The 21,247-nt window shown below is 45.7% G+C and overlaps 1 protein-coding gene across 1 annotated transcript in view; it reads right to left on the bottom strand.

Moving 5' to 3' along the window:
• Positions 1-3,492: 3,492 nt before the first annotated feature.
• BRD7 (bromodomain containing 7) overlaps positions 3,493-21,247 on the bottom strand; it is a 52,245-nt gene continuing 34,490 nt past the window's right edge. Inside the window, exons 9-16 of the mRNA XM_040410724.1 lie at positions 18,705-18,777; positions 18,409-18,516; positions 17,429-17,564; positions 12,113-12,224; positions 11,919-12,033; positions 9,903-10,046; positions 3,747-3,890; positions 3,493-3,650 (exon numbers count right to left, since the gene is read on the bottom strand). Of these exons, the coding sequence (XP_040266658.1) occupies positions 3,589-3,650; positions 3,747-3,890; positions 9,903-10,046; positions 11,919-12,033; positions 12,113-12,224; positions 17,429-17,564; positions 18,409-18,516; positions 18,705-18,777 (894 nt within the window). The 3' untranslated portion in view covers positions 3,493-3,588. The remainder of the gene's footprint in view (positions 3,651-3,746; positions 3,891-9,902; positions 10,047-11,918; positions 12,034-12,112; positions 12,225-17,428; positions 17,565-18,408; positions 18,517-18,704; positions 18,778-21,247) is intronic.

The following is a 21,247-nucleotide window of genomic DNA, read 5'->3' as shown; positions in this document are numbered from 1 at the left end:
CCTTGTCTTCTTGTGGGGGGAGGAGACTCAGTGCCATCTTAAGAGCATTATAGGCCCCCGGGCAATACAGTGCACTGGGGCCCTGTCTACACAATCACGCACTAGAATAAAAATGCAAATTATCAATAAGGCGATATTTATTGGTACTTTCAACAAAATCAGTGTTTAATATAGGAATAATATATAGGGGGGGCACAAAGATACCACAGTCAAAAATGGGGGGGCAAAAACAAAATAAGTATATATAAATAAGATTACAAAATATGAGAGAATTGCGGTATGCAGGGATACATTTATAATAAAACTATTTACTTACAAAAGAAGCTGTTCAATCGTCTGCTGTGCCGTCCTCTGCTTGCTTCCGCGGATTCTTTCCCCTTCTTTCTGTCTCTCGTCAGTGCGCAGGCGCACTGTTATGGTGGATCTGTGGAAGACACACTGTTATGGGGGCATCTGTGGATGACAGTGTTATTATGCCTCTCATTAGCCCCCATATGCTGCCTCTCATCATTAGCCCCCATATGCTGCCTCTCATCATTAGCCCCCATATGCTGCCTCTCATCATTAGCCCCCATATGCCTCTCCATTAGCCCCCATATGCCTCTCCATTAGCCCCCATATGCCTCTCCATTAGCCCCCATATGCCTCTCCATTAGCCCCCATATGCCTCTCCATTAGCCCCCATATGCCTCTCCATTAGCCCCCATATGCCTCTCCATTAGCCCCCATATGCCTCTCCATTAGCCCCCATATGCCTCTCCATTAGCCCCCATATGCCTCTCCATTAGCCCCCATATGCCTCTCCATTAGCCCCCATATGCCTCATTAGCCCCCATATGCCTCTCCATTAGCCCCCATATGCCTCTCCATTAGCCCCCCATATGCCTCTCTCCATTAGCCCCCCATATGCCTCTCTCCATTAGCCCCCCATATGCCTCTCTCCATTAGCCCCCCATATGCCTCTCTCCATTAGCCCCCCATATGCCTCTCTCCATTAGCCCCCCATATGCCTCTCCATTAGCCCCCATATGCCTCTCCATTAGCCCCCTTATGCCCCCAGCAGCCACATTTTCTTATAAAATAAAAAATCACTTACCTCTCCTGCTCCTGGACGCCGCCTGCCTCTCCTCAGTCGACTTTGTGCTCTGAACTGGCGCGCACAGCGTGAGGTCACAGAGCGCCCTCACGCTGTGCGCAGCCCTGCACAGCCGACAGCCGAGGACCAGGAAGTGGTGAGTACAGAGCGTTCACCACTTCCTGGTCTCTCGGTTCTAATGAGCGCTTCCATAATGGAAGCGCTCATTAGTATTCAACTGGGGGAATCAGCGGGGGGGCAACCGGGGGGGCAAAGGACAACATAGGGGGGGCGATTGCCCCCCCTCGCCCGCTGCTAAATGACGGTTGGGAAGTTGGCTGGTGGGTTCACTGGGCAGGCGGGGCCCCCAGGCAAGTGGGGCCCCCGGGCAACTGCCCAGCGTGCCCATTCGAAAAGACGGCCCTGAGGAGACAGGGTGGTGAACCAACGCTGGCGTGCTCCCCCCCAGGAGAACAGGGAGGCGAGGCGTCCACTGTTTCCCACCTAAAAGAAGAGAAAAAAATAAACTAAAATAAAAAATCTTCAGGAGGTCTTGCCTCCTATTGACACTAGAAAAAATGAAGCTCTCTCCCCAGGCTGGAGGGGGTATAGCTGCCAGGGGAGGAGCTAACAGCTTTTACTAGTGTCATCGCCTCCTAGAGGACATGGCTATACCCACAGTTCCTGTGTCCCCCAATGAATATGGGCGAGAAAGCCAGATATTGGTCTGGAGACCACATGGGAAAACGCCAATAGGCCTTCACAAGGGAACATCACAACAGTCCTACTCTCAGATTAAGGTGTGCGGTGGCATAGTGTACGGTAACCAAACCCCTCTAGTATGGCCATTTCTCCAGAGTCCCAGGAGCCGTTTTTCAAAAGGACAATGCAAGGCCTCATGTTGCTTTGGCTACTGTGAGCAGCCTGCATGACTTAAAGGGCTTCTGTCACCCCACTAAACAGTTATATATATTTTTTTGGTTACTTATAATCCCTATACTGCGATTTATACATACATACTGTAATTAATCATTTTGGTTCAGCAGATTCTGTTAAAAACGTACTTTTAAAATATGCAAATGACCTTGCTACCAGCAAGTAGGGCGGCTACTTGCTGGTAGCAGCCGCATCCTCCTATCCTAAAGACGCCCCCTCCGCATGTTGATTGACAGGGCCAGCGAACGGGATCTTTCTCTGCTGGCCCTGTATGCATTCAAAATCTGGCGCCTGCGCCGTACCTGTCTTCAGTCGGCGCAGGCGCACTGAGAGGAGGACGCTCGCTCGGCCGCTCCTTCCTCAATGCGCCTGCGCCAGGTGTAGATGTGACGTCATCGGCGCAGGCGCATTGAGGATGGAGCGGCCGAGCAAGCGTCCGCCTCTCAGTGCGCCTGCGCCGACTGAAGACAGGTACGGCGCAGGCGCCAGATTTTGAATGCAAACAGGGCCAGCAGAGAAAGATCCCGTTCGCTGGCCCTGTCAATCAACATGCGGAGGGGGCGTCTTTAGGATAGGAGGATGCGGCTGCTACCAGCAAGTAGCCGCCCTACTTGCTGGTAGCAAGGTCATTTGCATATTTTAAAAGTACATTTTTAACAGAATCTGCTGAACCAAAATGATTAATTACAGTATGTATGCATAAATCGCAGTATAGGGATTATAAGTAACAAAAAAAAAAAGTTTAGTGGGGTGACAGAAGCCCTTTAAAATGTTCTACCATGGCCTGCAGTGTCTCCAGACTGGAACGTCATTGGCCAGCAATTGCAGAGGGATCTGCCAGTAGCAGATCTTGATGATTTGCGTGCTCAACATCGCTCAGGCACCCATTAATAACCTTCCAGTTAGCATGCCAAGGAGTGTAAGTTTATGTATTTCTTTGCATGGTGCTCATATTGGATACTGAATAAATCATCGGCATATCATTAACATGTCGATCGATCCTGTGATTTCCATAATTCCACAACATTTCCTGTTGCAATTTCAATGACGAACAGTGTACCTCCACTCTCTATATACCGTCAGTGTTTGCCATCATTTCCACTCTTTATATACAATAGTCCCCCTCTGGAAATGATTCTGAATACCTTTTTGTTTTGTTTTTACAGGATGTTCTGTATTAAATAGATTAGCAGTCTACACTATCCCACATAGTTATCAAAAGAATAAACTTCTCCAAAGGGCTACAGGCATTCATTGGGTCAGTGGACAATATTGGTATGTATGCACCAGGAGCTTTTCAAGTGCAAAGGCTGAATGTAGTATTAACCTGATATGAACAGAGCCTAACATGTCCAGAGATTTTTGCAAAGCTTATACTTCCCATGTCAGGAGAAGAATTGAATTCTCAATGCTGTTGGCACACAAATGCTGCAGGTTTTGCTCTGTGAAAACAACCCTTTATATTTACCCAAATTAATTCAAGGCAGATTTTTATCAAAACCATGGTCCTCTTTTTTATTGGTACTAAAAAAGATTAAGGTACATAATAATTTACAAGTTCTTCTGCCTCTCAAAAATTACGTTCCCATGGGTGGGCACTCGTTTCCATTGTTACAAAACATTTTGCCATCTTGAGAACCTGTCAATGATAAGATAATAAGATGAGAAGATTTATTCCGATGGACAGTGTGAAGCACTTTTAATATCTATAAACAAATATATTTTCCTGATGTACCTGCTGTCAGATCCTTCACCATCTCTTCAGTGCTCACATATGGAGAGACAATTCCCATTGCCTTCCGGATGCCAAGAACACTAACAATGTCCCCTGGATGGACCTGCTGGGCCAATTCCTTCAGGTTCTCATGAACCTTTTCCGCTGCAAGCAAAAACGAAGTGTGAGAACATTTTCACTGATTATTTCAAAACTGCTTTCCAAGTCTACCTGTCTATGGTCCAGGTGTTGTAAGTGCGCTGGCCTTTCTTTACTCCGGATTGCTTCATAGGAAACACTGTTAAAGGCTTATAGGCTGCAGCCACACATTCAGGTTTTTGACAGTTTTTGAAGCCAAAACCAGAAGTGGATTCAAAAAGAGAAGTTTATTTGCCCTCAATACTCAATCAAAAAAGCTGAATGCATGACAGCACATACATGAAGCTAGCATTGGTTATCAGTAAGCCATTGGCGTGGATGTCCAGTGGTTTAACCCCTTGAATACCAGAGTTTTTATTTTATTTTCTCGTTTTTGTGTTTTCATTTTTCTTCCTTTTTTATTTTTCTGTTCAGATAGCTGTTATGAGAGCTTGCTTTTTGGCGAGACAAGTGGTACTTTCCATGCAATACTGAAAACACAAGAAAAAAATATCGCCATATTCTGACCCTCATAACCTTTTTAAAAGTTACCGTATATCTATGGATCGGTGTAGGGACTCTTTTTTTGCAGGATGATCTGTAGTTTGTATTGATACCATTTTGGAGTGTGTGGGAATTTTTGATCACATCTTATTCAATTTTTTGGGGTGAATCGCCCATTTTGATGTTTTTATCCCAGTACGTATTTGCCATATGGGATTAAAAAAAATATATATTTTGATAGTTCAGGCATTTTGGGATGTGGTGATGCCCATGATCTTTATGTTTTTTTATTTTTTTTATTCTGGGGAAAGAGGGGTGATTTAAATTTTAATAATTTATTTTTTTAACATTTTTTTGGGCCTAAGCTTCATTTGCAGTTATCCTATGGAGGCCTGCCACCTGCAGGCTTCCATAGGAACTGCAGCTCTAATACGCTGGGTTTTCTCGGAGACCCAGCACATCAGAGAGAAGGACTGGCTCCCCCGATCACTGCATGGGGCAGCTGGTCCTAACTTGGAAGCACGCGTTTCCAGTTTTGCGGCATTTAGATGCCATAGTCATGCTTGACCAACCATGGCATCAAAAAGGGTTACGGTAAATGTATGCAACCGGCATCACTGTCTGTCACAGACATTAGTCCTGGGCCTCTACATATTTAAAACCCCTACTTCCACCGTACATGTACGGTGGTGGTACTCAAGGGGTTACTTGCAGGTTTGCACATGCTCTAGTTCCCATGTCCATCCCCGGTGTAAGTGAATTAAGTCCACTGATGGATCGATAGTGGCCAATCCCTTTAAAGCTGGGTTTCCACCTTCAGGTTTTTTGATACCCCTAGTGTCACTGGGATTACGGTTCAGCAGACGAGTCCAGGAAGGAATTCACTACATTATAAATCATTATGATGCTGCAAATTCACTCCTGATGAGCAATGTCCATAACTGGAAATACTGCAGTGGACACTCATCTGAAACTACTCTAAGGCCTCTTTCACACGAACGTAAGGGCTCCGGTGCCCGTGCTCAGGCGCCGACCATGGGCCAGCCACATGCGGATCGCAGACCCATTCACTTGAATGGGGTCCGCGATCCATCCGTTCCGCAAAAAGTTCTATCTTTTTGAGGAACGGAAGCACGGAACAGAACCCCATGGAAGCACTCCGTAGTGCTTCTGTGGGGTTCCGTTCCACATCTCCGGATTTGCGGACCCATTCAAGTGAATAGGGCCGCATCCGTGATGCGGAATGCACACGGCTGGTGACCTGTGTATTACGGAACCGCCGTATGCGGCCCACAGCACAGGCACGGAGCCCTTACGTTTGTGTGAAAGAGGCTTAAAACAGGAATAGATTAAAGGGAACCTGTCAGATTGAACATGGTGTCTGAGCTGCAGGCAGCATGTTATAGAGCAGGAGGAGCTGAGCAGAGGGTTATATAGTTATAGTTGTGGGGAAAAAAAAAACCTCAGTGTTAAGTGTAATTTATCTATTTAAATTCCTGCTCATTCTGGGCTGTGAAGTCCAGGAGGCGGTCCTATCAGTGATTGACAGCCTTCCCTCTATGATTGTGTATACAGAGAGAACTGTCAATCACTGATAGGACCACCTCTTAGACTTCACAGCCCAGAATGAGCAGGAATTGAAAAGAATGAAATGCAAGTTCTACTGAATCTTTTCCCATAAAAGCATTCAAACTGCTCACTTCTTCCTGCTCTTTAACATGCTGCCCATAGATTACCTTTAACCACTTCCAGACCGGGCCATTTGCCCCCTTCCTGATCAGGCCTAATTTTGCAAGTCTGACATGTGTCACTTTATGTGGTAATAACTTTGGAACACTTTTACTTATCCAAGCGATTCTGAGATTGTACTTCATGTTAATGGTAAATTTGAGTCAATATGTTTACCTTTGTTTATTAAAAATTTGGTAACGTTATTTTATTTTTTAGGACGTTAGAAGGTTTAGAATTTTAGAAGCCATTTTTGAGATTTTTAAGAAAATTAGCAAAATCAACTTTAAAGGACCAGTTCAGTTCTGAAGTCACTTTGAGGAGCTCACATAATAGAACCACCCACAAATGACCCAATTTTCGAAACTACAGCCCTCAAACTATTCAAAACACGTTGTAGAAATGTTGTTAACCCTTTAAGTATTCCACAGGAATTAAAGGGGTTTTGCCATCTCAGACAAACGGGGCATATCGCTAGGATATGCCCCCATTGTCTGATAGGTGCGGGTCCCACTTCTGGGACCCGCACTTACAACGAGAACTTAGTGGAGAAATGAACGGAGGGCGTACTGCGCATACGCAGCCACCCTCCATTCACTTCTGTGGGGCCGCCGAAAATAGGCGAGCGCTGACTCTGCTATTTCAGTCTGACCCATAGAAATGAATGGGAGCAGGGGCTGCGAGTGCGCTCCCATTAACTTCCATTGGAGCAGCGCTTGGTGGTGGCGGACCGCGGGAAACAAGAGGTGGGACCCGCACCTATCAGACAATGGGGGCATATACTAGCGATATGCCCCCATTGCATGTGATGGGAATACCCCTTTAAAGCAAAATAGATGTGAAATTTCAAAATTTCACTTTTTTGCAGATTTTCCATCGTAATCAATTTTTTCCTGTAACACATCAAGGGTTAACAACAAAACAAACCTCAATATTTAGTGTACTTTCACACTAGCGTTATTCTTTTCCAGTATTGAGTTCCGTCCTAGGGGTTCAATAACGGAAAAGAACTGATCAGTTTTATCCTAATGCATTCTGAATGGAGAGCAATCCGTTCAGGATACATCAGGACGTCTTCAGATCAGTGTTTTTGCCTTTTCAGGACAGAGATCATACCGCAGCATCTCCGTCCAAAATTCCGGAACACTTGCCGGAATGCCGGATCCAGCATTTTTTCCCCATTGAAATGCATTATTGCCGGATCCGGCCCCCGCATGCTCAGACCGCAAAAAATGTGGAAAAAAATAATAATGCAGAATCCGTTTTTCCGGATGACACAGGAGAGACGGATACGGCATTTCAATGCATTTGTAAGACGGTTCAGGATCCTGATCCGTCTGACAAATGCCATCAGTTTGCATACGTTTTGACGGATCTGGCAGGCAGTTCCGGCGATGGAACTGCCTGCCGGAATCCTCTGCCGCAAGTGTGAAAGTACCCTTATGACCCTGATTCTGCAGTTTACAGAAATGCCCCATATGTGGTCGTATACCGCTGTATGGGGGGTGTACCTGTACAGACTGACTCTATCCAGTCAGTGCTGCCTTTGTCAGTCAGTGCAGATACACCCCCCAACTGGTTACCTCCCCCCTGTACCCTTACTGCAGGCTAATAGCAATTCATTTATAAACTTCTAGTAGAAATAATAAAGGAACAGCACAACATAGAGCCATAAGAATAGAGGCTCCAGAATTGCTATTACATGGGGAATGCATGAAGCTATTAAAACAGACATGTCAGGAGCGGTGACAGCTCCTCTTTAAACATGCAATCATTAGATTGCCTGTACCATAGACTGCAATGGTTTACCTCTGCAGTCTATGGCAAAATTACTATGCTACTATTGAGCACTGCCTAAGCACTGTACTATAGAAGGTCTGGGAGTGTTCACATGGTTCCCAGATGCTATAGCAACCAAACGGTTCCCACCATCTCGTCATGGAGGGACCATTCAGTAGCTGGAAGCAGTCCACTCCCAGTAAATGATCACTCCAATGCCATGGCATCTGAGGGGTTAAGTGTCTGATTGGAGTTACCTCCGATCACAGACACTACTGGTAAACCAATAGGCACCTGCCAGCTATGGTACCCACACAGCATCTGAGCAGGCAACATCTGTACAGACCCCACATGTAAGACTGACATCAGGAAGGGCCACAAAATCAACTCATCCCCTATTCAGAGGATAAGGGATAAGCATCTAATCAGTGGGGGACCTAGCAGATCCCCCGCCAATCAGATGCTTATCCCCAAACCTGTGGATCAAGAGAACAGCGGTCCCATGCGCCTGCATGAAAGGAGCCACAGGTCGAACATGCGTACTACAGCTCCATTCAGCCTCTATGGGACTTTCAGTGATGGCAGAGTACAGTGATCTTATCCACAGCAGTCCCCGAACGAATGGAGTGGCAGTGTGCAACATACTGGATCTACAACTACATTTATAAGAGAGCAACATGGGACAGCCATTTTGGTGATCAGTGGGGGTCCCAGCACTTGGATCCCCAGGGATCAGACACTTATGCCCTTATCCTGTGCATAGGTGATGCAGCCAGCGTGTTCTCTTCTAAAGCATCACTGCTGTTTCAGATAACTTCTCAGAATGAAATGTCACGTGTGTACATGAGAAATTGCTGAATTATGGCCTAACCCTTTGTCTCCCAGGAGATAAGCTGCCACTGGAGGTATCCGGCAGTAAGGGAGGAACAGCTGCTTGCTGAATGAGCAGTTGACCAACAGCGACCTAAGGTGTAGGAGAACCTTTACTAGAAACAGCATCTGTCTGGCTGTGGCTGCTCCCTCCTCATACAGGGGCGGCCGATGTAACGGGATCCCTCAAGGAGTCTCCACCATCTCTCTAAAGACTGATATACCAGTGAGTGACCAGTGCAGGAGGGAGAAGAGTCTGATAAGTGAATAGACATATTTCTCTGTAGTAAGATATATGACAAAGTAGTATATTATTTTTTTTTACATTTTGGCGATTTTTATTTTATTTGCCATGTCACTTTCTATGTATAGTACATGTACATCATTGGTTGGTTAGGAATATATGGAGCAGGCTCCTGAGCTGAGCCCACGCCATACCTAGCGAGTGCAGGCTGTTTTACACAATTGACGCCCACCCGCAAAGGCTTGGATTGGAGAGAACGCAATCCCGGTCGTTTAACCCCTCAGATGTCATAACCAATAGTGACTGTGGCAATTAAGTGATTCGAATGAAGTAGTGCTGTGAATAGTACAAGGCTCATCTGCCAGTCTTATACAGCCCTTGAGATGAGAAAAAAATGACTATCTGGCATAAAATGTATGTCCGGGACATTCCCTTTAAAGGTGTGGCATTTATCATGTAGAGAAAGTTAATACAAGGTACTTATTGCTTCCTTTGCTGGCTTGATTCATTTTTACATCACATTATACACTGCTTGTTTCCATGGTTACGACCACCCTGCAATCCATCAGTGGTGGTCGTGGTTGCACATTATAGGAAAAAGTGCCAGCCTCTGGTGGCCAGGACTGTGGGAACGCACATAGGCTGGTGCTTTTTTTCTATAGTGCGCAAGCACAGCCACCGCTGATGGATTACAGGGTGGTTGTAACCATGGAAACAAGCAGTGTATAATGTGATGGGAAACTGAATGTAACCAGCAAAGGAAGCAATATGGACAATCACAAGACATTAGTAAGTGCCTGGTATTAACCTTCTCTACATGATAAATGCTATTTGCTGAAGGGACACAACTCCTTTAAGTCTTCTCAGAACATATTCTGATGGCAATTCAATCTTAAAAGTGAAGTGCGACTTACCGATCTGGAGTTCCTTGGCTGATGGCGCTATCAGACAGACCATGTTAGGAGGAGGCTTTGTGCTCAGACGATCATTCTGCGCCTCTTGCAGCTCCCGTAACAAAACCGTGGTTTCATCCAGTTTCTTCTGGAACCTCTCCGTTTCTGCAAATATATTTCACCAACAGAAAATACATTTAGTCCGTTGCAATGTCCATGGTTCAAGAAAAGTAGTGAAGCGGGCATATTTACTGTCATTTATAAAAGGTCACGCTAGGTCAAGGTATCTTCAGTGAACCTATTGTAATGAAATACATTGCCCTGTGCCCCAAAATCTGCAGCACTACTACATCTCCTCATGCATCAGGTTATATTACCCAAACTCCAATTTTACATTTTTTTTTTTTTTAGCACAGATTCCATATGGATTGGTGGCATATTGCATCCCATCCAGTATTAGGGGGCATTCACATGAGTATGTATTTTGCGGTCCGCAAAAATCTTATCCAGAAAATGTCAGTGTGAAGTCCGTGTTGCATCCATTTTTTGGGGGACCCACTGACTTCAATGGGTCCATAGTCTGCACTTGTTGCTACGAATAAGACATGTTCTATCGTTTGTGGAATGGACATGCGGATGCAGATAGCACACAGATGTTCTTTCCGCATATGATAGAATATGTCCTATACTTGGCGGCAAATGTGGACCACAGACCCATTGAAGTCAATGGGTATGCAAAAAAACGGATGTAACACGGACAGAAAATACACACGGTTGTGTAAATCTGTGGAGATGTACTGTATGCAAGGGATAATTCTAACCCCCAGTACAGAGAGCACTAACGGCATGGCGGTGCACAACACACACCCGGTTAACCAATATTAGAAGATTTTTACTGTGGTCTCTAAGGGTTTAAATAACCAGTGCACGTCATGGTGAGCAAACTCTAAAGATTTCTGTTATCCACCATCTTGGATATTAGCTGGAACAATGAGAGCTCGGCAAGATCTGATCGGGAGCACAGTGACGTTTACCATCCCATTCATTTGCTGCGTATTAGCTGTAATGCTTACATAGCGCTTTTTCATATTATTCACTTAGTAATTGTGTGTGAGCCGGTGTATTCCCGTATCCCAGCATTTACTGTAAGGGCTCAAGCACACAACCATACTTTGCATCAAGGTCCGAACCGCATTTTTCTGCGGATTGCACACTGACGCGTTCATTTTTATGGGTCCGAAAAAAACAACGGACAGCACACGGATGTTATCTGTGTGCTGTCCGCAGCCATGTGTCCGTTCAGAAAATTAAAGAGCGTGTCCTGTTCTTGTCCGAATTGTGGACAAGAATAGTCATTTGTAGTGATGGGAATGAGAAAAATGCAGATTACACACAAAAGATCTATGGTTTGCGGACAACAATATGGACGCAGTCGTGTGCATGAAGCCTAAAATAGCAATACAGACTGATAGGGACTCTGTGGGGTGGATGGTAACACAGTAGAGTACAGCTGCACTCAGGGTGGTACAAGCTATTTTTCTTGGGAAAATATCTGTAATTATTGTTTTCATACAGAATCCATAAGAAAAAGCTGTGATGTGAAATCGGAGACATAAACACATCACTTCTACAGTATTACTGGATGCATAATATCAGTTTTCCCTCTGTAATAGCCTGGCGACTGATGTACGCCACATTAACAGCTATGTGCTTTGCAATACCTGGAAAGACCTCACTGTACGGTATTATTTTCACTGAATGGATATAAAAAGATCAGCAGATCAGTTGTCCTTTTTTTGAGCAGCAAATTGCAGGGCTCTTCTTTTAGCCAAAACAGCACAAAAACACTGTTCTGGTTGGATACAGCAGACTCATGGTTAGAAGTCTGCCATATCCATGCGAGGCCCCACTCCCTCCCGCGAAACCTCACCTATTGTTCTTGTTACTTTCTAAAAGTGAGAAGAGTAAAACAATAAAATGCTGCAAATTATTACACAAATATAACACTGGAACAAAAACACTTCCAGCACAATTTACCTTCATTATCAAAGGTCTCATCAAATATACCGAGACCAAACACAGACTTTAAACTTGCAAACTGTTCAGAGCTGTTAGTGCTGTCTGGATTCACCGACCGTTCACTTGTAGCTGCCTAAAAAAAAAAAAAAATGGAGAAAAACCTATGAAAGAAGAGAACTTACAACGTCAACGGCAAAAGTAAAACCACTTACTGTATTCTGTTCCCGTTCTGTTCTGGAGTACTGTCCATCACTGAACGCATCAAGAAGACAGTCCGCCATTCCATAAGGGTGGCATTTTGAACTCTCCAAGAAATCTTCTATGCTGAAAATAAATAAATAAATAATTGATAACATAACACATTTTTATCTTGCAATTGTGATTTTAATAATTATGGAAACTTAGGCACTTTTTTTTATTGTTCATTTACACCCTACATGCATCTTCCTACCATTGTAGAGTCTGTGCAATTCCTGCACATAGCCGTCTGTGCTGCTCCTGTGCACAATGCTCCTGGCTCTCTCTCCTCTCAGCAGCACAGTGTTCGGCCTCATGCACACGACCGTTGTGTGCATCCGTGGCCGTTGTGCCGTTTTCCGTTTTTTTTCGCGGACCCATTGACTTTCAATGGGTCCGTGGAAAAATCGGAAAATGCACCGTTTTGCAGCCGAGACCGTGATCCGTGTATCCTGTCCGTCAAAAAAATATGACCTGTTCTATTTTTTTGACGGACAACGGTTCACGGACCCATTCAAGTGAATGGGTCCGTGAAAGAACACGGATGCACACAAGATTGGCATCCGTGTCCGTGATCCGTGGCCATAGGTTAGTTTTTATACAGACGGATCCGAAGATCCGTCTGCATAAAAGCTTTTTCATAGCTGAGTTTTCACTTCGTGAAAACTCAGAACCGACAGTATATTCTAACACAGAGGCGTTCCCATGGTGATGGGGACGCTTCAGGTTAGAATATACTAACAGAACTGTGTACATGACTGCCCCCTGCTGCCTGGCAGGTGCTGCCAGGCAGCAGGGGGTAGCCCCCCCCCCTGAAGTTAACACATTGGTGGCCAGTGTGGCCGCCCCCCCCTCCCTCCCCTGTAGTTAACTCATTGGTGGCCAGTGCGGACGCAGACATCGCAGCTCGCAGGTAAGTATAATGGTTCTACAAATTGCTAAGTAACCATGGCAACCGGGACTGCAGTAGCGTCCTGGTTGCCATGGTTACCGATCGGAGCCCCAGCAATTCAACTGGGACTCCGATCGGTACACTCCGCTGCCACCAATGATAGGGGGGAGATTTTAATTAGGAGGGGGAGGGAAGGGAGAAGGCCCACTGGTCACCAACGAGTTAACTACAGGGGAGGGTGGGGGGGGGCCCACTGTCCACCAACGAGTTAACTACAGGGGAGGGAGGGGGGCCGGCCGCACTGGCCACCAATGAGTTAACTACAGGGGAGGGAGGGGGCGGGCCGGCCACACTGGCCACCAATGTGTTAACTACAGGGAGGGGGGGGGGGGGGGGGGGCAGTCATGTACACAGTTCTTTTAGTATATTCTAACCTGAAGCGTCCCCATCACCATGAGAACGCCTCTGTGTTAGAATATACTGTCGGATTTGAGTTTCACAATGTAACTCAAATCCGACGGTATATTCTATCATAGAGGCGTTCCCATGGTGATGGGGACGCTTCAAGTTACAATATACCATCGGATTGGAGAAAACTCCGATCCTATGGTATATTAACTCCTGACTTTACATTGAAAGTCAATGGGGGACGGATCCGTTTGAAATTGCACCATATTGTGTCAACGTCAAACGGATCCGTCCCCATTGACTTGCATTGTAATTCAGGACGGATCCGTTTGGCTCCGCACGGCCAGGCGGACACCAAAACGACTTTTTTTTCATGTCCGTGGATCCTCCAAAAATCAAGGAAGACCCACGGACGAAAAAACGGTCACGGATCACGGAAAAACGGAACCCCGTTTTGCGGACCGCAAAAAAATACGGTCGTGTGCATGAGGCCTTCAAGATACTTTTTCACTGATCAACTCATGAGACACATCTGCAAGTGTTTAAAGTAGTAGCAGCAGCAAGAAAAGGGGCGCTATACAGAGCAGGCCAAATGAGGGCTCATCCACATGAACGTCTGTGGCCCATGGCTGTATTGTGGCAAGCAAACAGTGGGTCCGGAAAATACGGGCACCGGCTGTGTACGCTCCATATTACGGACGTGGGCCCATTTCACTTGAATGGGTCCGCCATCTGCAAGATACAGAGCAGAAGCCCATGGAACCACTATGGAGCACTTCCGTGGGATTTCGGTCTGTGCCTCCACACAGCAAAAAAAATAAAAATATACAGGGTAGCCCACAAAAAAGTAGCTTGCCTCCAGCGATAGTATGACAAGATTATGCAAGTGGATTTCTTTTTTTAAATTACCCACAAGTCACAAAAGATGCTGAACTTGGTTCCCCGTTCAGATCTCTGCACCTTTGGGCACGTCGGATTATGTTGGCTGATACTGCTTGCAGCTCTTCAGCAGTGATGTTGGAAAAAGCAGGACATTTTTCTTCTGCAGCAAGATGGGGAAATGTGCCGCACCGCACCTGAGTTCATGAACTGTTTACAGAGGAGCGAACTGGGAGCAAAGGGCTATGGCCACCACGTTCCCCAGACTTGTCCAAATGCGATTTTAATCTGTGGGGAAATTTAAAACAGAAAGTGTCCGCTAACAATCCACATCCCCTGGATGAAGTCAAGGAGAACATCTCAAACTATATCTGCAGCATCACTGCGGAAGAGCGGCAAGCGGTATCTGCCAACATAATCCGACGTGCCCAAAGGTGCAGCGATGTGAACGGTGATCACTTTCAGCATCTGTGGTGACTTGTGGGTAATAAAAAAAATAAAAAAAACAGTGCCACTTGCTCGTTCATCTTGTCATACTATCGCTGGAGGCGGGATACTTTTTCATTGGCCACCCTGTAGAACATGTTCTATTTTTTTGAGGTGCGGACTGAATCTTGCAGATCGCAGACCAATTCAAGTGAATGGGTCCACATCCACAAACGGCGGGCACACGGCCGGTACCCGTGCATTGCAGATTGCTATTGGCGATCCACATCACACACGCTACTGCGCATGAGCCCTAAGAGTGTGGATAGAAAGGAGAGGAGCCACGACAGAGTCTTCGTGACCTGTCGTGAGGAATCACACTGGGTCTGTGTGAAGGCAGAGTGGGAGAGTCTGTAAGGGAAGTGGAACAACAAACAGGCATCTTAAGTGTCTGCGTCACCATGGGAAAACAGACGGGCTGTGTTAGAAGGGTAAACGGTGCTCATACGTGACAGCTAGTGAAGGCAGTGGCATCCTCCACACACAAAACATACATCAAGATTCTAAATACTGAGAGAGGCACCCCACATGAGAAAAGTCAAAATGTGCAACAGAGCGTCGGAAAATGAATGAAGCAATAAATATTGCAGCCTGAAACTTAGAGCAAATTTTTTTAACTTAAGGGAAACGTGTCACCAAAAACATTATCAGCCAGTTAAAACCAGATAGTAATATCTCCTTTTTCTAATCTGTTTTTATTTTCTAATTGCAGATGTATTTATTCTATTTCTGAACATGATTATGGGGGCGGCCATCTTGCCTGAGCCGTTCTTAACAGCATTTAGAAAGCATTAAGAAAATTGCTTTACGGCAGCCACATGGGCCATAGACACAATGGTCAGGAGGGGACTTCATTGACTTCTACGGGAGAGTTTTGTGACCTGTGCAGAGGTGATCGTACAAGGAAGGAACAGATAAGCTTAGACCAGTGATGCCCAACCTGCGGCCCCTGCGACTCCCTGGAAAAAAATCTAAGGTGGACCGATACGCCTTAGACTTTTCCCCCACATTCATCAGCGCAGTGAGCGCTGTGAACGGCACAGGCAGCGCATCGATGCTGCCTGAAATAACCAATAGCAAAGCTCCTTGTTATTGGTTGGTATAGGCGCCCGCCGGAGCGATACAGGTCCTGTAGCAGGGGAAGCCGGCGGGAGCTGAAAGAAGGAGGGTCCGGCTCCAGGGGTGGCTGTTGTAAGGAAAGCAGGGCGCGCTGCCCGAGGACCTTCGGAAACATGACAGGGTCGCTGGAGAGGTAAGGAGCCATGGACTCATGTGACTGGTCCCCGGTGACCCTGCTCCCCCCCTCCTCCTGTCACCCCACTAGTGACCCTGCTCCCCCCTCCTCCTGTCACCCCACTAGTGACCCTGCTCCCCCCTCCTCCTGTCACCCCACTAGTGACCCTGCTCCCCCCTCCTCCTGTCACCCCACTAGTCACCCTGCTCCCTCCTCCTGTCACCCCACTAGTGACCCTGCTCCCCCCCTCCTCCTGTCACCCCACTAGTGACCCTGCTCCCCTCTCCTCCTGTCACCCCACTAGTGACCCTGCTCACCCCCTCCTCCTGTCACCCCACTAGTGACCCTGCTCCCCTCTCCTCCTGTCACCCCACTAGTGACCCTGCTCACCCCCTCCTCCTGTCACCCCACTAGTGACCCTTCTCCCCTCCTCTTCCTGTCACCCCACTAGTGACCCTGCTCCCCCCTCCTCCTGTCACCCCACTAGTGACCCTGCTCCCCCCTCCTCCTGTCACCCCACTAGTGACCCTGCTCCCCTCCTCTTCCTGTCACCCCACTAGTGACCCTGCTCCCCCCTCCTCCTGTCACCCCACTAGTGACCCTGCTCCCCCCTCCTCCTGTCACCCCATGCTTCCGTTCGGGATCCTGTCTTTTTACCGGACACAAAAGTGCTGCATACAAGGCTTTTTTGTCTGGTCTTTCGACAGAATCTGCAACAGAGGCGCCAAACGCAGCCTCCAACGTAGATTTGAAGGTCTACGTATTATGTATTTTTGTAATGCTCGCACGTGCCCCCTCACAGTGTTTGCATTTCTTTCTGGCAAAGCTACCTGGTTCTGGCCAGCATAATTTATATCATGTCTAGTGCGGCCCTCAGACGAAAAATAGTTGGGCACCACTGGCTTAGACAATCACCTATTGTGAATGGTGGATACTGATGTATATGTACACAGAGGCGATGTCATTACAGGCAGGATTAGAGTAACAGATAAGCAGTAACCGCCATATAGTGATCTGTACAGACCAAGAAGTGGCGCCGATTATTAGGCATAGTGACCAGTGTGCAACCAGGCTGTGGGCTTTTCCAGTCTGGATGTGCGCAGTTGTTTTCCATTTCAGCTGTGAAGAAGTAAATGCAGCTGAGCAGGAAAGGAAGTGCACACATCCAGTCGGGACCTGAGCGGAAGAGCTCGCAGCCTGTGCAAGTGCAGCAGAGACAGCGGCGCAGGGGACAGATAAGTATTAACAAAACAATCTTTTCATTTTTTGTTCATAATGCCTGGAGAACTCCTTTAATGTGCCTTTATCTTTACATTTTTTTACCCCCTGATAGGATCATCAATTCTAAATTCCTTTAATCTACCTTTGTATATCCATATATATATACTGTACCTGAAAGTGCCCTGAAGATTGGGATCTTCTCCATATGTCGTGTAAATAAGGTCAGAGTCGTCCTTACTGATGTTTGCAAATGTTGAGTCATAGGAAGGAGCGTAGGAGGTAAATGGTCCGTAGTTCAAGTATAAAACTAAAGATTAATCACACAAAACAGAATTATCTACTCACTAGCTGTGCATGAAGGTGAAATATAATCAGGTCAACTTTTGAAAGCAAGGTACCTAATGGCTTACATGGAACTAATGCGCCTACAAAACCCAAACCTCCTGAGGTTCTTCTGAACAGGACTTGGATGACCGTAGCATTGTCTGGTGAGCCAAGTCTACTTCAGGAAACCATGGCAAGTGGTTAAAATGGGCACAGGACTAAAATTTGAAAGTGTGCCTGGTCAGGAAGGAGGCCACCCAACATACATTTATGGCAGGTGGTTCTGCTCCTTTAAAGGGTTTCTACCACCAGAAATACTGTTATGTAGCTGACTGACATTAGCGATTCAGCACTACATAACAGTATGTTTCTAACATTAGTCCCTGCAGCCGTTTTTGTAAAAAATGCACTTTTATTATATGCTAATAAAGCTATACGAGTAAGAGAACAAAAAAAAATAATAATATCTATTTTGACCTCTCAGACTGCTATGAGTAGACCTCAATTTGACATTTTCCCTTTCCCCAATTAATACATTTGACCCAAACTACAACTCCTGAAAGACCACATCACATTTCTGGTAACTTTTCAAGTCTGAACAGTCAGAAGAAAGGGCAATTTTTTTTTTTAGCTAAATTGGTGAATTTGAAAAGACTGGTGTAAGCACACAGATAAACGTGGGGCTTTTTTCCTAAGACTTGGGTAGAATTTACCAGTAAAAAAATGGAAAAGCTATTACTACAATATAAGGTGTGAAACTAAGGGCAACGCAGGTAACATATAGTAAATTAGGAGTTCTAGGTCTTCGTTGAGTTTTGACTTGTCACCTGGAGTGACTTTGTTGCGTTTGTCTTCCTTGAATCCTTGCAACGAATTCACTCCTGACTGCAGTCGACCAGCTGTTGACCCGAGGATAGCAGAGCCATGACCGGATTCTACAAAAAATAAAGTCTTGAATATAGATTTCTCATATATATAGCCCCTTTGACTATTCGAGTATATTGCACTTGTTCCATTAGAATAGAGCATGACAGGGGAGGATTATTTTAATCCACTGATCAATTTAAAACACATGGAACATTAGCGGCTACTTTCCAGTTATTTGGCCATAGAGCGCATGTACCTAATGCAGTCTCTACAGGATTCAGCAGGGCTAGTGTTGTAGTCCCGTCTGCTTTCCTTCTCTCAAACTCCAACTGTAAAAGAATCAGACACATTAGACCGCTCTAGTTTTAGTCAGCATTAGGTCTCATTCATGTGACCATATCCATTTTGTGGTCCGTAAAACACGGATTCTGGCCGTGTGGGTTCTGCATTTTACGCAACGCAACGGTCAGCACTATGATATAAATGCCTGATTTTGTCTGCAATTGCAGACAAGAATAGGACGTGTTCTATATTTTTTGTGGGGCCACGGAACGGAAGTACGGATGCTGCTCCATTGAAAAGAATGGGTCCGCATCCGAACCGCAAAATTGTGGAAAGGATGCAGACACAAATATATCGTGATCTGTACGAGCCTTTATACAGGAGTTTTCAAAAAAATAAAATCTCATTGTCAAACATGAAAGGAGTCTTGTGGATTCGGTTTTACAAGTTTACACCTAGTGATGAAATTCCTTCTAAGGATGGAGTCCACTAGTAAAGTTTATAAGATGGGGTCCACCCTCCGAGCTACAGCCATTCTAACATGTCAGTAACATGTCCGTTGGACTGTCTGCCACCAGATCTCCTCTTCACTATGCCCCCTGCTATATGTCTACAGACAAATGTGTAAAGAGAACAGAATGAGAAGGAAAATATTAATATGCAGCTTTTCCAATAATCAATTCTCAATATTATACTATATGCACGTGTGTGAGCTTACTTAAAGAAGGGGTTACTTGTACCTAGGTGTGCTTGGTACTGCCATTCTGACATAGCCGGGATGGCAGAGGCAAAGAAGGCACGCTAGATGGCATAATTCTTGCGGTCAATGATGCATTTAAAGGGGTTGTGCAGGGCAAAGATATTGATGACCTATCCTCAGGACTGGCCATTAATATCAGATCGGTAAGAGTCCCACTTCCGGCGCCCATGCCAATCAGCTGTTTCAAGAGGTAGTGGCGCTTGTGCGAGCGCAGCTTCTGCTTCAAATTTACCTGCTCGTCGTCTCCTTTGCAGCAGTTGCACCGTGTAGTTACAACTGCTCGTCCCATTAACTTGAATGTAAAATACACTGCGCTGCCTCCACAAGCAAGACGATGAGCAGGTAAATGTGAAGGCAGCACAAGCGCTGAGCAGCAGGGGGTGCCGGGACCCCCGCTGATCTGATATGGATGAGCTATCCTGAAGAAAGGTCATCAGTATCTTTGCACTGCACAAGATAGGAACTCCTCCTCGACTTCACAGCCCAGAATGAGCAGGAACCGAAATTAATAAAAATACATGTTTTCCCACAAAACGATACATGAATCTGGTCAGCTCCTCCTGCCTGCAGTTCAGGTTCCATGTTCAACCTGATCGGCTGCCTTTAATTATTAGGTTATATTTTCATACACAGAAAGTAGAGATCTAGGTAACATGGTAGCCATTTGCCACGTACAGTATACACTTAACACATACGTGGAGGACCCAAATATTGCATAGCCTCTAATACTGTGTTTTGAAGAGAAAGTCTTATTGAGCTATGCACTTTTGGAATAAATCAGCATTGTGCACCTCAATCTATTATTTCTATATACCGGTAGCTATTATGTGTGAACCTCTGCTTGGATGTGAGTTAAGAGGTACAAATCTTTGTTTAGGGGCATTTATTTAAAATAATTCCTGTTTGTCATAAAGTTACATGAAGGTGGCCATGGTGGTCAACAGTCCGTCAATCAAGTTGTCTGCTTTCAGGAAATGTAGAAGTTTTGTGGGTGCACAAGGACCTGTAATGCCAGTAATTTATAGGCTGCTACTTTTTTTTAAATGTACAGCTTATAAAGGTGCGGTACTTTGGCAAAGCTTTTGATATGTCAGTGACAGATCAAAAGTTCTGATCGGTGGTGATCAGCGGAAGAGAGAGAGAGGTCGCATAATGTGCTCCCTTCACTGCAGGAAACGGAAGCGAGTCGGACTCAATAGAAAGTCCCTATTCCGTCTCCTGCAGGAAGGAGAGAGTGCACTATGTGAGCGCTTCTCTCTCTTCGTTCTAGCAATTGGCGCGGGTCTTGGCACTCGGACCCCCACCAATCAAAACTTGTGATAAGTCGCAATGAGTACAGTGCCACTTTAAAACAAGACTTTTTAGTCTCTCCAGTTCTGGTGATTTTATGAAAATCTGTCCATGCACACTGAGGCCTAGGTGGTATGTATGATCTCTGCACCCTGGACTTATATTTTTAGGAAGTGTGGTGCAGACAACTTTCAGTTTGAGTCACATTTTACCCACCAATATCAACTTTTATACAATTTTTATGACAAAATTGCACCAAAGTGTCTTGTGTCAGTAACAAAGCCCCGAAGTGCCACAGCAACCGATTGGCATCCTGCATTTTTGCCATTAGGGTACCGATCAGAGGTCAGAGGAATCCAACCTCTCTCATTAACCTCTCAGATGCCACAGTCACCACTGACCTTGGTATCTGAGTGATTATATAACCGGGATCGCAGTTATCTCCAATTCCAGCGTGCGGGTGTCCG

The sequence above is a fragment of the Bufo bufo genome, chromosome 10, assembly GCF_905171765.1.
Source record: "Bufo bufo chromosome 10, aBufBuf1.1, whole genome shotgun sequence".
NCBI lineage: Eukaryota > Metazoa > Chordata > Amphibia > Anura > Bufonidae > Bufo > Bufo bufo.
Note: the sequence above shows the minus strand (reverse complement) of the source record. Positions and strands in the feature narration are given on the sequence as shown.